This window comes from Ostrea edulis, chromosome 8 (assembly GCF_947568905.1).
Source record: "Ostrea edulis chromosome 8, xbOstEdul1.1, whole genome shotgun sequence".
NCBI lineage: Eukaryota > Metazoa > Mollusca > Bivalvia > Ostreida > Ostreidae > Ostrea > Ostrea edulis.
In genome coordinates this window covers 22,998,307-23,010,967 of record NC_079171.1, presented here as the reverse complement: position 1 = coordinate 23,010,967, position 12,661 = coordinate 22,998,307, and the positions used below count along the sequence as shown (strand labels likewise).

Genomic DNA, 12,661 nt, shown 5'->3' with positions numbered 1-12,661 from the left:
CAATTTAAAGTTAGGAAATACAATATTCTATTATTTGTATAATTAAAAGTTCAATTATTTTGTATCTTTATTTTTTTTGTTTGTGTAAATCTACCAGTTGGTAGAAGTTACATTGTATCGTCGATATATGTTGTTACAAGGTGAAGGTCAGTTGATCCGAGTGTGTATTGAATTTGAAGAGCAAAACAGAATGTATGCTATAGGCCTACCAGTGCTTATAGCTTCGATATATCCATTTTCTCGCAGTTTATCAGGGTCTCTGTCCAAGCGGTGTTTGAAAAGGTGACTGGGTGTGTTTTTTAAGGTAAAGTTCTTGCTCCAACAAAAAAATTATCCACGTCTTTTTTCTCGTACCTTCCTTCGAAAAATTGAAAAATACTCAGTCTAAATCCTTTCTACCAACAACTAGTACACCCGAGCACGGCACAAAACATCTTAATGCATTATTATTTATAAGCCGTTAACGTGATAATTGGTTTTTTGTCGATTAAATCTAATCTGTTTATGAAATGGCTAATAGATGTTTTCAAACCCGAGGGCGCATATGACGTCACACATAATGGCGCGTAAACTAGCAGAAGAAAATATGCATATCGCAAGATTTGAATTTCATCGCGCTTTCAAACTCGAAAACTACGCAAAATATTTCATTTAAAACACATTTTAAGGGACTGGTTCACGATTTTTGATAAAAATATTTTTCATTTTGGATGTTAAACATTGAAAATATAACTCATTTAAAGTTGACAGCCAAACTTTTGACCTTCTGAATGCAAGAATAAAAGCAATATTTTAGCCTTAAATCTGTGTTATGTAAACAAAGACTCGAGCCATTTTATGTATACAAACAAACAAGTGAACTATTGATTTTGTAATATAAAGCATGTTAATTTTGCATAGTCACAAATTTTAACTTTTAGATGACATATTTTACCTAAAAATGTTTGAAATGTGAAAGATATGATAAACTTAGTTCGATATCCATTTCTTTTGAAAATTTCGTAAACAATAACATACCGCAATCTTTGTTTACAAAACAAATAATAAACTCTCCAAATGAGCTTCTGTGATGATGTATAACCATAATTTTTATGTGAAATCTTTTAAACACATTAGACAGTAGATTTTGATCATTAAAAGGGAAAAAGAAAATTTTGGGGAAAATCGTGAATCAGTCCCTTTAAAGTAGATTTAGGCATAAAAAGAGTTAATTTTGCTTTAAAAATGAAAAAGTTTAGAAACATGCGTTGTGTCCTTTAAGGTTCTGAAGATCTTTTTATATTTTTATTATTGGCTGTCAGGAAATTTAAACCATGTGCAACTTCCAACTTCTCCGGCGCCACCTCCCATGCATCCCTATGTTTACGGATCTGTGCCGATATGGAAAAATTCACAGACATCTGTTCAAAGTATGGACACCACTACACCCCCTCCCCCTTCTGGTTTTTTGGGCAGTGATTATTCCTCCGAAATGTGTGGATTCCCCGTCTATCCCATCCTAATTTCGATTTACGTAATCGTGAACACGCTTTTTGTGAGCCTTATACTGTTTATAATAAGTATTTTATTATATCAGTCCTGTAGAAGGTCAATTTCTGAAGCTTATAAAAAGAAACGACTACATCAATCGAAATTGGGATGAGACAGACAAGGAATCCACACATTTTGGAGAAATTGTCACCGCAAAAAAAAAAAAAATCAGAAGGGGGGGGGGTAGTGTATCTATATATCAGGTGTCTGTGGGGGAAAAAATGGGGGTGGGGGGATGGGGGGTGGAGCCCCCTTTATTTTTTATAGCATTTTCCCTCTAACGTTGGTAAGGCCAAGTAAAATTAATTAGTAGATTATCATTCCCGCCCGCCCCTCGAAAATTGCCCCGCCCCGATTTTTTTTAATTTTTCAAAATTACCATTTCCGGATAGTTTTATGTCCAGTCCGGTATCGTAAACGTACTTTGTTTCACCTTGCCTTTTAGAAACCCAAATATACATGTAATTATGATTTATAAAGCCTTTTCTCAATGAGAGAAGGCATTTTCGAGGTCAAGAATACCATGGCGAAAAATAAAAAATAAAATCCTCCCACCCGCCCCATTTTTTTGTGAAGTTTGAATGATAATCTACTAATTAATTTTACTTGGCCTAACTAAATGATATAAAATAAGATCAATTGTCACCATTAAAACCATCCCTTTGCCTGTTATTTTTAATTCATCTCGGACTCTTCATCTTTCTATAAATAACTCTGTAGAATTCCAAACGTAATTTTAGAAAAGCGTGCTAGTCAGTCAAAATCGCGCACTTATTCTGCGCGGTATCAGTACTAAGCACTTCGTGGTATAAAACGGAAAATCGAGCTGTAGACCCATGTTTTGTTGCAGTTTTCGGAGATAATAGGCAATAAATGCAGTCATGCCATACATGGTTTTTTAGTTGAATAATTGTACAAGAGAACGGTAGTAAGTACATTTACATAGCATAATCCCTGGAAGCTCAAAAGGCCGACATTCTCAGGGGGTGTCATTTGAAGCTAGGTACCTTGTGTTATTATTAGTATACAGAGGTCGTAAGTTATTTACAGAAACAAGTGCCTGTGGAAATGCTGTGCGATTACAGGCCACAAGTTGTTTTCCAAGATTTCAATGTACTTGTGCCTGTTTTATCCATATGCAGTCAAAACTGCCATAGCGACCCACTGTATTGATAATTAAGCGGCTCACTCGTATGTGACCATAAAAAGTCCCCCCCCCCCAAAGACGTTACTCTATATATTGTACTTGTATTAAACGACCACCTGTCTGACGCGACCAACGACCATGATTTTTACAACCTTTTCGTGTATTTTCACGAAATTTTACCTCTATTTTAACGACTTCACATTTTTCAATTACAACGTGTTACTACTTTCGATTTCGGTTGAGCCGACTATTCTGGGAATTATCGCCCCTAACACTTTCGTTTTCAAACGGACGAACGCACACGGCGCATTTGTTTCATCACCCGGGTCAAGCCGGTTGATACTTCTGGAAACAGGTAAGTAACTTGTTTCAAGTATTTTTAAGCCGCTGGTCGACCGAAAAGTAGCCCAGATCGTCCGAAAAATTTAGAGCGGGCACATGGAAAACAATATGGCTGAAAATATAGATAAACATTCTCTTGCTCGTTATTTATCCATTTTTCATTCATTAAAAGAGTTTAAATTTCAATTAGCATAAAGTAGTGAGGTAAGAGTTAAGTTTTTTGACATTTTTGTTTCCGAATGTTCGATGATACGATCAACACCGCTTCTCTGTGGAAGTTACAGCTTAGTCTGCAGTGTTTGTGAACAAAATGTTAGAATAGAAAACTGATTATCAATTAAACTTACATGGGTAACATTTTATGAAATCTGTTTTGCAGATGTTCTTTGAAAAATACATAATTTTTGTTTTTACATTTTGATATATATTCGGCCGATTTCCCACTCGTTTCGCAAGACAAACCGGGTCAAAAAGTATGTGATAAAAGTGAACCGGGTCGTCGCCTGGATTTCTGAAAGAAGTGTGCCCAATTATTATACCCAAGCTGTCAACTTGTAGTGTCGTGTGTAGTTAATTAGTAAAACCCGAGTTGTTGTTTATTTAACAAAATCAGGGAATCAAGGCCGGTGTATTTGAAGGTGTGAATTTCGACAAACTTTAAGAAGTGCCAGGTAGGCTAGATCGGAAATGAAAATATACCACTTGTTATATAGGACTGTCGCGGTTCCAAACATTTTCGGGTCGGATCGGTTCTAAATTTTTTATTTCGGTTCGGGTATATATATTAAGTATATTTCAAAAATCTAATATGATTAAAATCAAAAACCTTTATTGTATTTTGTCACAATAATTACTCGGGGACGTGGACTGAGGTTTAGACTCGACATCCATGGTACCAGAAACAGCGTTGTCATTTCAACTCGTTTCCATTCATGTTTTCAATGTTTTGTCATTGACGATGTTGATCTTGTGGCATATTTTCAATGCGTCTGACATATCTTAACATGCTGTCATTATTTACAGTTTTGTCCACAATGCCATCATTTAACAATTGATCAAAATACAGCCACCTTTGAGGGTTTTGGCGACATAATGATTCTATTTGAAAAACAAAACCCGAACCAAAATATGGAAAAATGGAACCGAACACGACCCGAACAACATGACCCCCGGTTTTCGGTTATTTCGGGTACCCGTTGCAGCCCTACAAAACTGTATACGAATTTTCAACAAAAATAATTTTTTGATACTCTGTCATTTTCTACATTTAATTATTGTCAGACTTACAATATAGATAAAATGAGTAATCAATCACTTTATATGTTTATGTGTTTTCATGTTTTATATGTACAATCAGGATAGGTACAGCTTTTAATGCTTTATTTATTTTCTATGTATTATGTGTATAACATTCTGTTGTAAGACCTGTATATATGCATTGTAAAGCACCTTTGAGCGTATATAGTGTATGAAAAGGGTGCTATATAAATATGGTATTATTATTATTATATGACTGTTATAATCTGTGGATGTTATATTCCATGGATGTCCCCATTCCCATCCCCTGGCAGCTCATGAATACATTCTCAAAAATTTCCCTCAAATATAAAATGGGTAGTAACAACTAAATGCTGGATAAAACCCTGGTATATTATGCTGTAATGTATATATATATCGAATATCGCACTCTAATGATCTGGGATTGGCCCCGGAGAGTTGATCTCGGTTTGAGCCCTATGGGCTCAGGCCGAGATCACTCAAGGGGCAATCTCAGGTCCGAGATCAACAATAGAGTGTAATATTGTGTATATCATATACCAAAAACATAACATTTATTAATTTCTTGGGGGGGGGGGGGGGGGGGGGGGGCAGACATGAATTATTCCTTCAGTGGATTTACATTAATGGTTATGTTTCCACTAAAATATTGGAAATTCTATGATTCTTAAAATAGAACCGACAACAGCAAAGTCAGGATGTAAAAACCATGCCTTTTTCATCGTGTATTTTTTATTCGTCACTATTATGGATTTTAGATGGTGACTTATGGCAAGTGTCTGTACATGTAGCAAAACAGTTTATTTGATGAATTGTGTGTATGTTTCTTAGAGATGAAAATAATGAATAAAAAATGTTTGTTGTCAGGTATGGATGGAAATAAAGAAGAGCAAGAGTCAAAGAAAGACAATGCACATCCGAGAAATGCACAGAAAATGAAGAAAAATTCCACAGAACTTCAAGCAGCAGTTTGTGATTCGGATTCGTGTGAATGCCATTGTGAAGACAAACATGTCAACTTAAAAGAAGGATCCAGAAGAAAATCCAGAAGTGGATCTAATCCAACAAAGGCACAGAATAACCTGAAGTCCAATGTAAAGGTCAGGAAAACGTTAACAGTGCCGTGTTCATCATCAGAAGCCTGTGAATATGACAGAGAAAATGGTGAAGATGATGAAGACGATGAAGGGGAGACAACTCAGAGAGAGCATCCAGAGTTGTCTTCCTTGCTCCATGACTTGTGTAATTCTAAGTTTGGTAACAACTCAAATGAAAGCAAACTGAAATCTCAGCAGAAAAACCAAAGGGATCCAAGAACGCTGAGACCTAATCAGAAGTCAACAGGCGCTGATCATGCTGATGAGATTCAGACATCACAATCCACGTCTCATGAAGCCGAGACCACCGGACAGACCTGTGACTTTCTCTCAGGGCTGCATTATGCTATTCCATTTCTGTCTGACCGGCTGAGATCAAGTTTGTTCAGCAGGCTGAGATGTCATTCAGAGCCCAAGGACATGGGTATGTCAGGAATGTGATGCATGTAACCAAACATCTACGCAAACCACAGGGTATTGTTTCCACTCCATTCCGTGGTTCGCGACGATGATAACCAAAAGTAACATTATAAATGTGAAATTCCGTCGATTTTTATATTATTCCCCTCTCCAGTATTAGATTTTCGTATGCCCCTCTCCTGATTGCTAGCAGTTTCTGTTGTTACAGTTATTGCTCAATCATGTCATATCATTACATAACAATCATCTATTTGGCTGAGTGTCATTGTGACATATAATTAAATAGTATGATGCCCACTGTAACTGTATATGAACCCTTTAGTCTGATATAAAATGTGATATCCAAAAACAAAAATGCTGTATGATAAATCGTAAAATATGTGTCACATACAAATTGAATCTAATCAGAATGTTTCTGCAGAACATAATTTTATGCCCTTATTGGAATACGTAGGATGTTAATCTGGTATCAATAGAACATAGGCCCTTTTATATATATGTGTAAGACAAAAGGAAATTGCACTCCTTCACCACCAGTCCCCGTCCTTTAAGTTCAAAACACAGTTCTATGTGAAGGTTTTAAAAGGCTTTCTTTCGCAAGTTTATGGAATGATGATAATTAAATTATATGAGTGAATAATTACAAGCTCTCTGATTGGCTGAAATCCGACAAACTAGAAAATGTTCATGTGCCTTTGAAGTGAATATAACATAAATTTGATTTTTCCAACATCAGACCTAAAATGAATTGGAAATATCAAAATTGATTTGATTGGATATTATTTTTTAGTCATCCAATGAAAACTTGCATCTCTAATCACTTCTGTCTAGGTCTTACACTATAGTTGTAAAAAAAGATTGATTATTCAGGTATCACATGGTAAGTGCTGGTAGACAGTTTTGATGTTTTGAATTATTCTCTCATGATAAACAAAAACTTATCACAAGACTTTTATCAAAAAACTTATCTCTTAATTATCTCATTCAACTAGTCTTGCACTGTAGCTATGATAATAAGCTATCAACAAAGATGTTTGAACAGGTACATGTATCGTTTTGATGGCTCAAATAGCTCATTTGAATTTAATGTTTTGAATTATTCAGTCATATTGTAAAACAATTATTAACATTAATATCTTTGTCAGTAAGATGCTTAAGCTACCCTTAAAAAATACAAAATTCATCTTGCCCTCTAGGCTTTGTATAAATTGTAACACTCAGGTAGGAAAAGCATCATATTGAACTCAGAATTGTTCATAATTGTATATTATGATATCATATGTTTGATTTTAACTCTAGAATGGTACTAAAATGATTTTCAACAGACTCTTGTCACGTTTTAGGAGCAGTCAATCAGCACGATCCGAAGACCCAAGACAACAATCCGAAGACCCATGAAGAAACTTACCACAGTGATTCCTACCACAGCAACGACAGTGAAAGTTTTCCATTGGAAGGATACCCTTGCTCCCAGAACCAGCATCTACCTCTGTATTGTCATGGCATCCCATCACCATGCCAACAGGCCGACTGTGACCATGACAACAACATTAACCAGCCCTGTAAATGTGACTGTCATGTCAATGAAACTCTGTCATCTTGTAAAAAATTTGATGAATGTGAATGCGATTCACAAACTTTGATAGGCTCTTTACCAAGTCAATTTGAGCAACCTTCTTGTTCTAGTCACTTTTATAATGGTCCTTGCAATCTTGAAAGCAGCCATCTTGAAAGAGGTGCGTCTAGAGAAAATTATTTTTCTGTTTACCATGGTGAGGATGGGACCATGATACCATGTGACAATGATTCAGAATCCTGTGGTGTTTGGGATTACAATGAAGAACTTTGTGCACATGATGGTCACAACAGCGATGATGTTGACATCGGCAACACCCCAGAAATCCCCGAGGACCATCACAGTATGCCTCACTCTGAAAACAGTATATTCAGAGGACAGTTTTCCTCCCCATTCTCAGATGAGGGGATTGAGGAGTCCATGGCAAGGATTGTGGAAGAAATGGGGAAAATTGATGTACTGGGGCAGATGTTGGAGGACGAGGATGATGTATGTATAATAACACTACGTGTACCCACATCTACAGGCAGGTTCAGTTACATCATTAGAATAACACTATACACACACCTACATCTATAGACACAGTCAATTACATCATTAGAATAACACTACGTGTACCCACATCTACAGGCAGGTTCAGTTACATCATTAGAATAACACTACGTGTACCCACATCTACAGGCAGGTTCAGTTACATCATTAGAATAACACTACGTGTACCCACATCTACAGGCAGGTTCAGTTACATCATTAGAATAACACTACGTGTACCCACATCTACAGGCAGGTTCAGTTACATCATTAGAATAACACTGGACACACCTACATCTATAGACACAGTCAATTACATCATCCGAAATCATCTAATTGAAATTATCAACTATTTCAGATAGTGACCCTAGACTCTTTTTTTTGTAAGATGAGACCCTGGCATTATTGGAATAAAAATATGTCCCTCATATCTGTTCACTGCTAATACAACAGTTGTGTCTTCAATGTTAACATATTAATATATTATATGTACATGTACTAGTCATAATAGTGTACACACATGAATACAGCGGATTTATATAGTCATGATAGTACTGTACATTCTTCAATATATGCGAGGAATTAATTTTCACGTAATTTCACAATCTTGAAGCATCTCTCGCAAAATAGAAATACTCGTTTTTAGTTTTATCTTGCTAATATACATGTAATGAGACTCTTGATCAAGAGACCACTTGCAAATTTTATGTTCTCCCAATCTGACGTCTACAAGTCGTTTCGCGATATTAAATACTCGCGTAAATTAAGGAATCTACTGTATACACACAGTAAGACAGATGTTCTGATAAAATAAAAAGATAGGGAGAAAGAAAATTGTTGTGCTGTTATATATATTGCAAGAAGAAGGAAAAACTAATATCGCAAATATTTCTAATAAATGAATTTTGATCTGTACATTAACATGTATGTTTTACAGATGTCCAGTGATTGTTCTGACTATGTCCCTGACCTATTTTCAAGTCTGAGTTCTGACAGTTGCCAGGCAGATGACGAGTTTGAGTGTGACTGTGGACACTGTGAAGGGTCAGGGCCGGGTCACCATGACAACTGCGCTGACCTAGATTGGCAGATAGCTGGGAGATTGGAGAGTCATGGCATGGGAACTAATTCAAGTGTTCAAAATAGGTCACTTGTTGAACCTTCACATGATAGGTAGGCGGTTTACATAGATGGAGAAAGTATCAGCTAATTTTGATTTTACACAAGCAGTCTTCACGAAAACTCAGTGGTCCGAAGACCGAGGCCAGTGAATTTTACGGTCGGGTCAGTGAAAATTAAAAATCAGGAAGTCCGATGGGCTTGTAGACTTTTTGTAAGTCACATAAAATATAATGTTGGATTTAGATATTCTAAACGTCTTATTTGCTTAAATTTTCCATCAAAATAAAAATAAATAAAAAAAATAACACATAAAGTGTTTGGACATCGTGGTTTGTTTATTTCGTAAAGAACGATAACTATACTTGTAATTGTCAAGATAACTTGTACGTTGATCACGTGAATATTAAACGAACAACTTGTTGAAACAACAAAAATGGCCATGTTCAGTATCGCACCGCACACCGGTAATTGCTGGTTTATGGCATTGTCCAATTAAAATGAACTTAGTCAATTGCAGTTATCTCTGATTTTATGCAATTTCTATAGTTTATAGAATTAATTATCTTAGAGAAGGCTACTTCCTAAGGTGTGTTCGGGCTGTTTTCATGTTTGTGAAAAATACGTGAATTTTTAGTCTTGTTGTTTACTGGCGAAGAGAAAGAGAAAATACTGTTTACGGTGTTGTTTTTCTGGTATCGACAGAAAGGATGTCTTAGGGTGGATATGAATACGAGTAATAACCATAGTTTCGGTTATTTAATTGTACACTTTTACAATGCATTCCATAATATATGTGATAAACATATGAAAATTTAGGGGGCCAGTAAATTTCAGTGTGGGCCAGTAAATTCAGACAGTTCACTGGTCCGACTGGCCAGCAAGTTTTAAATGTTTTCGTGAAGACTGCACAAGATACATTAAAACACGGTTAAATAGCAAAGCACTGAGGGCAAACAATTAACCGTAATTCATTACATCCAATAAGTTTGATACATGTGTGTTAAATATTGCAGTGTAGAAAAATCACTTTGCTGTAAGTATGAATTCATTAAATATTAGTGTTTGCTGTAACCATGTTTTACTGTATAAGTTTGAATTCATTATAAGTGTGTTTGCTGTAACAGTGCTTTACTGTATAAGTTTGAATTCATTGTAAGTGTGTTCGCTGTAAGTGTGAATTCAAAATAAGGATGTCAGCTGTAACCATGTTTTTCTGTACAGTCTGTTGTGTACAGTGGGAATGCTGATATGCCAAATCATATTGTAAATCTGACATCACTCATTAAACGTTCAAGTACCATTACAAATTCTGAATTTTTTTGTTGTTGTTGAGAATTGCAACAAAGTTCGTATTACATTCACGTGTATAAAATACAAATTTTCAAACAGATCAATTAACATTTGAGAATCTTTTTTTTAGTATGCCTGTAGGAGTGTCTGTGACCTCTGAACTTGAAGATGATGACATCGAGGAGGGTGTGTATCAGATCAGCCTGCTGCCTCCTTTGGATACCCAACAGTTAGAGACCATGTTTGAGGTGAAGAAATCAATATTGATGGAAGATAAATGTTTACATGTGCTATTACCAAAGATAAACACATTAAGTATATACACTGTTGCCTCAGTATTTAGACAATTGTTATATCGCCACCCTCGTATTATTACCACCATTGAAATGGGTAGAACACGTCATTAAAAATATCTCTTATAACATCAAACTTGCTTCTTGTCAAAGGTCAACTTACCGTTATACATTACCCTATAACAATGCCAATTTTTTTAGATCAGAAACGAGGATTGTACATGATAGGTATGACACATGTACTGCATGATTAATTATAATGAACTTCCATGATTAATTATAATGAACTTCCATGATTAATTATAATGAACTTCTATTGAGCATGTGTCAAGAAAATAATTAAGTACGATAATCACGATATTAGCGAGTCTAAGAATAAAATTCATCTCAAAATTTAAAAAAATTTCTCTGAAATTGTCCATTAGAATGGTCACTCTTAAAAACAGAGAAACTAAAATAACATTGTTTCACACGCTAAACGTCACAGAAGCTACAGCTATCAGCTATTGTAGATTGTGTGCACCATGGGACCTTTGTGTGTGCTGATGTGTGTGACATCATGTTTGTGTTTAAGAAAAAAGTTACAGCCGTGACGTGTTTGTCAACCTCTCTATGTATTCAGTCATCAAAGCACCTGCCTGCCATGACACAAATGGAATGTTTATACATGTACTCAATGTGTGTCTTACAAATACACAGACACAGACCATCCCACTATCTGATGACATTTTAAGAATTAAAGGAAATCAATTCAAAATCTGAATGCCTGCCCGGCTATGGATGTCAGAAAAATGGCAGAGATTGCTTGATTTATTACCCATATCATATTTAGATTGATGATCTAGAATAGTCAAAGTCTTTATGTTATTTAAAATGTCACCTTCAACTTTACACCAAAATGAGCATAAGAATTACTTTAAAACATTTCATCAGCTCAACTCAAAAAGTCCAACAATATGTATGAGTCTTTTAACAATTTTATCTGTTGAAATTACAATAATTTGGTAGTAGCACTAGGTTACTGGACTACCACACAGGCAATTGCATCGCTTGGGGGTCGAATTTACTATATAAAGAGTAAAGGTATAGAACTCTAAATATAGGGTACCCAAGTTAGCCGATGTAAAAACAATAAATCAATTGATATAAAATTCTACTTTGTACTTCAATTTATGCATACATAATCAATCTACATTACTACCAAAGTTCAAAATTTTAAACCGTCTGTACTTTCACTTATCGCAGTCATTTTCATCAATGCCACTAACTACCCACATTGACATCATTATTATAAATCGTCAAACACCTGTGATAATGTGGTTTAGATAAAAATAGACATAAGACATTTGTATATTTATAAAGACTTGTTATTAGCATAAGAAGTAGGTACAGTTTTCATCTGGCCCAAAATATCGATGATTTCACTTGAAGCTCAAACCCTGGCATTCAAATAAGGAATATATTAGCAAACCCAAAATTCGATCAGTTTGATCAGCAAAATGATTTTTGTCATATGAAGAGAGCTTGAAGTTGGCATAAAATTGCAAAAAATGCCATTTTCGATGAAAATATCCACAAATTCAGGTGGTTTTCCTTTCAGAAAACATACAACGCATGCGTCAAGCAAATTCATATTCAAGCATTTTTATGCCCCCCTTTGAAAAAGAGGGGGCATATTGTTTTGCACCTGTCGGTCGGTCGGTATGTCGGTCGGTCTGTAGACCATGTGTTGTCCGCTCAATATCTTGAGAACCATTCACTTGATGATAATGATATTTCATATGTGGGTTAGTTATGAGTAGAAGAGGATCCCTATTGTTTTTCAGGTCAAAGGTCAAGGGTCAATCTACTCTGGACATAGGAACATAATGTCCGCTCAATATCTTGAGAACCCTTTGTTTGAAAGACATCAAACTTGGCACACTGGTACATCCTAAGGAGTAGATGACCCCTATTGATTTTGAGGTCATATGGTCAAAGGTCAAGGGTCAAACTGGGCATAGGAATATACTGACCATTCAATGTCTAGAGAACC

General features: G+C 35.6%; 1 protein-coding gene across 1 annotated transcript in view; it reads left to right on the top strand.

Annotated features, from left to right (window-relative positions):
- The first annotated feature begins 2,566 nt into the window (after window positions 1–2,566).
- LOC125660715 (uncharacterized) overlaps window positions 2,567–12,661 on the top strand; it is an 18,046-nt gene continuing 7,951 nt past the window's right edge. Inside the window, exons 1-5 of the mRNA XM_048892518.2 lie at window positions 2,567–3,032; window positions 5,165–5,818; window positions 7,158–7,879; window positions 8,859–9,094; window positions 10,464–10,581. Of these exons, the coding sequence (XP_048748475.2) occupies window positions 2,816–3,032; window positions 5,165–5,818; window positions 7,158–7,879; window positions 8,859–9,094; window positions 10,464–10,581 (1,947 nt within the window). The 5' untranslated portion in view covers window positions 2,567–2,815. The remainder of the gene's footprint in view (window positions 3,033–5,164; window positions 5,819–7,157; window positions 7,880–8,858; window positions 9,095–10,463; window positions 10,582–12,661) is intronic.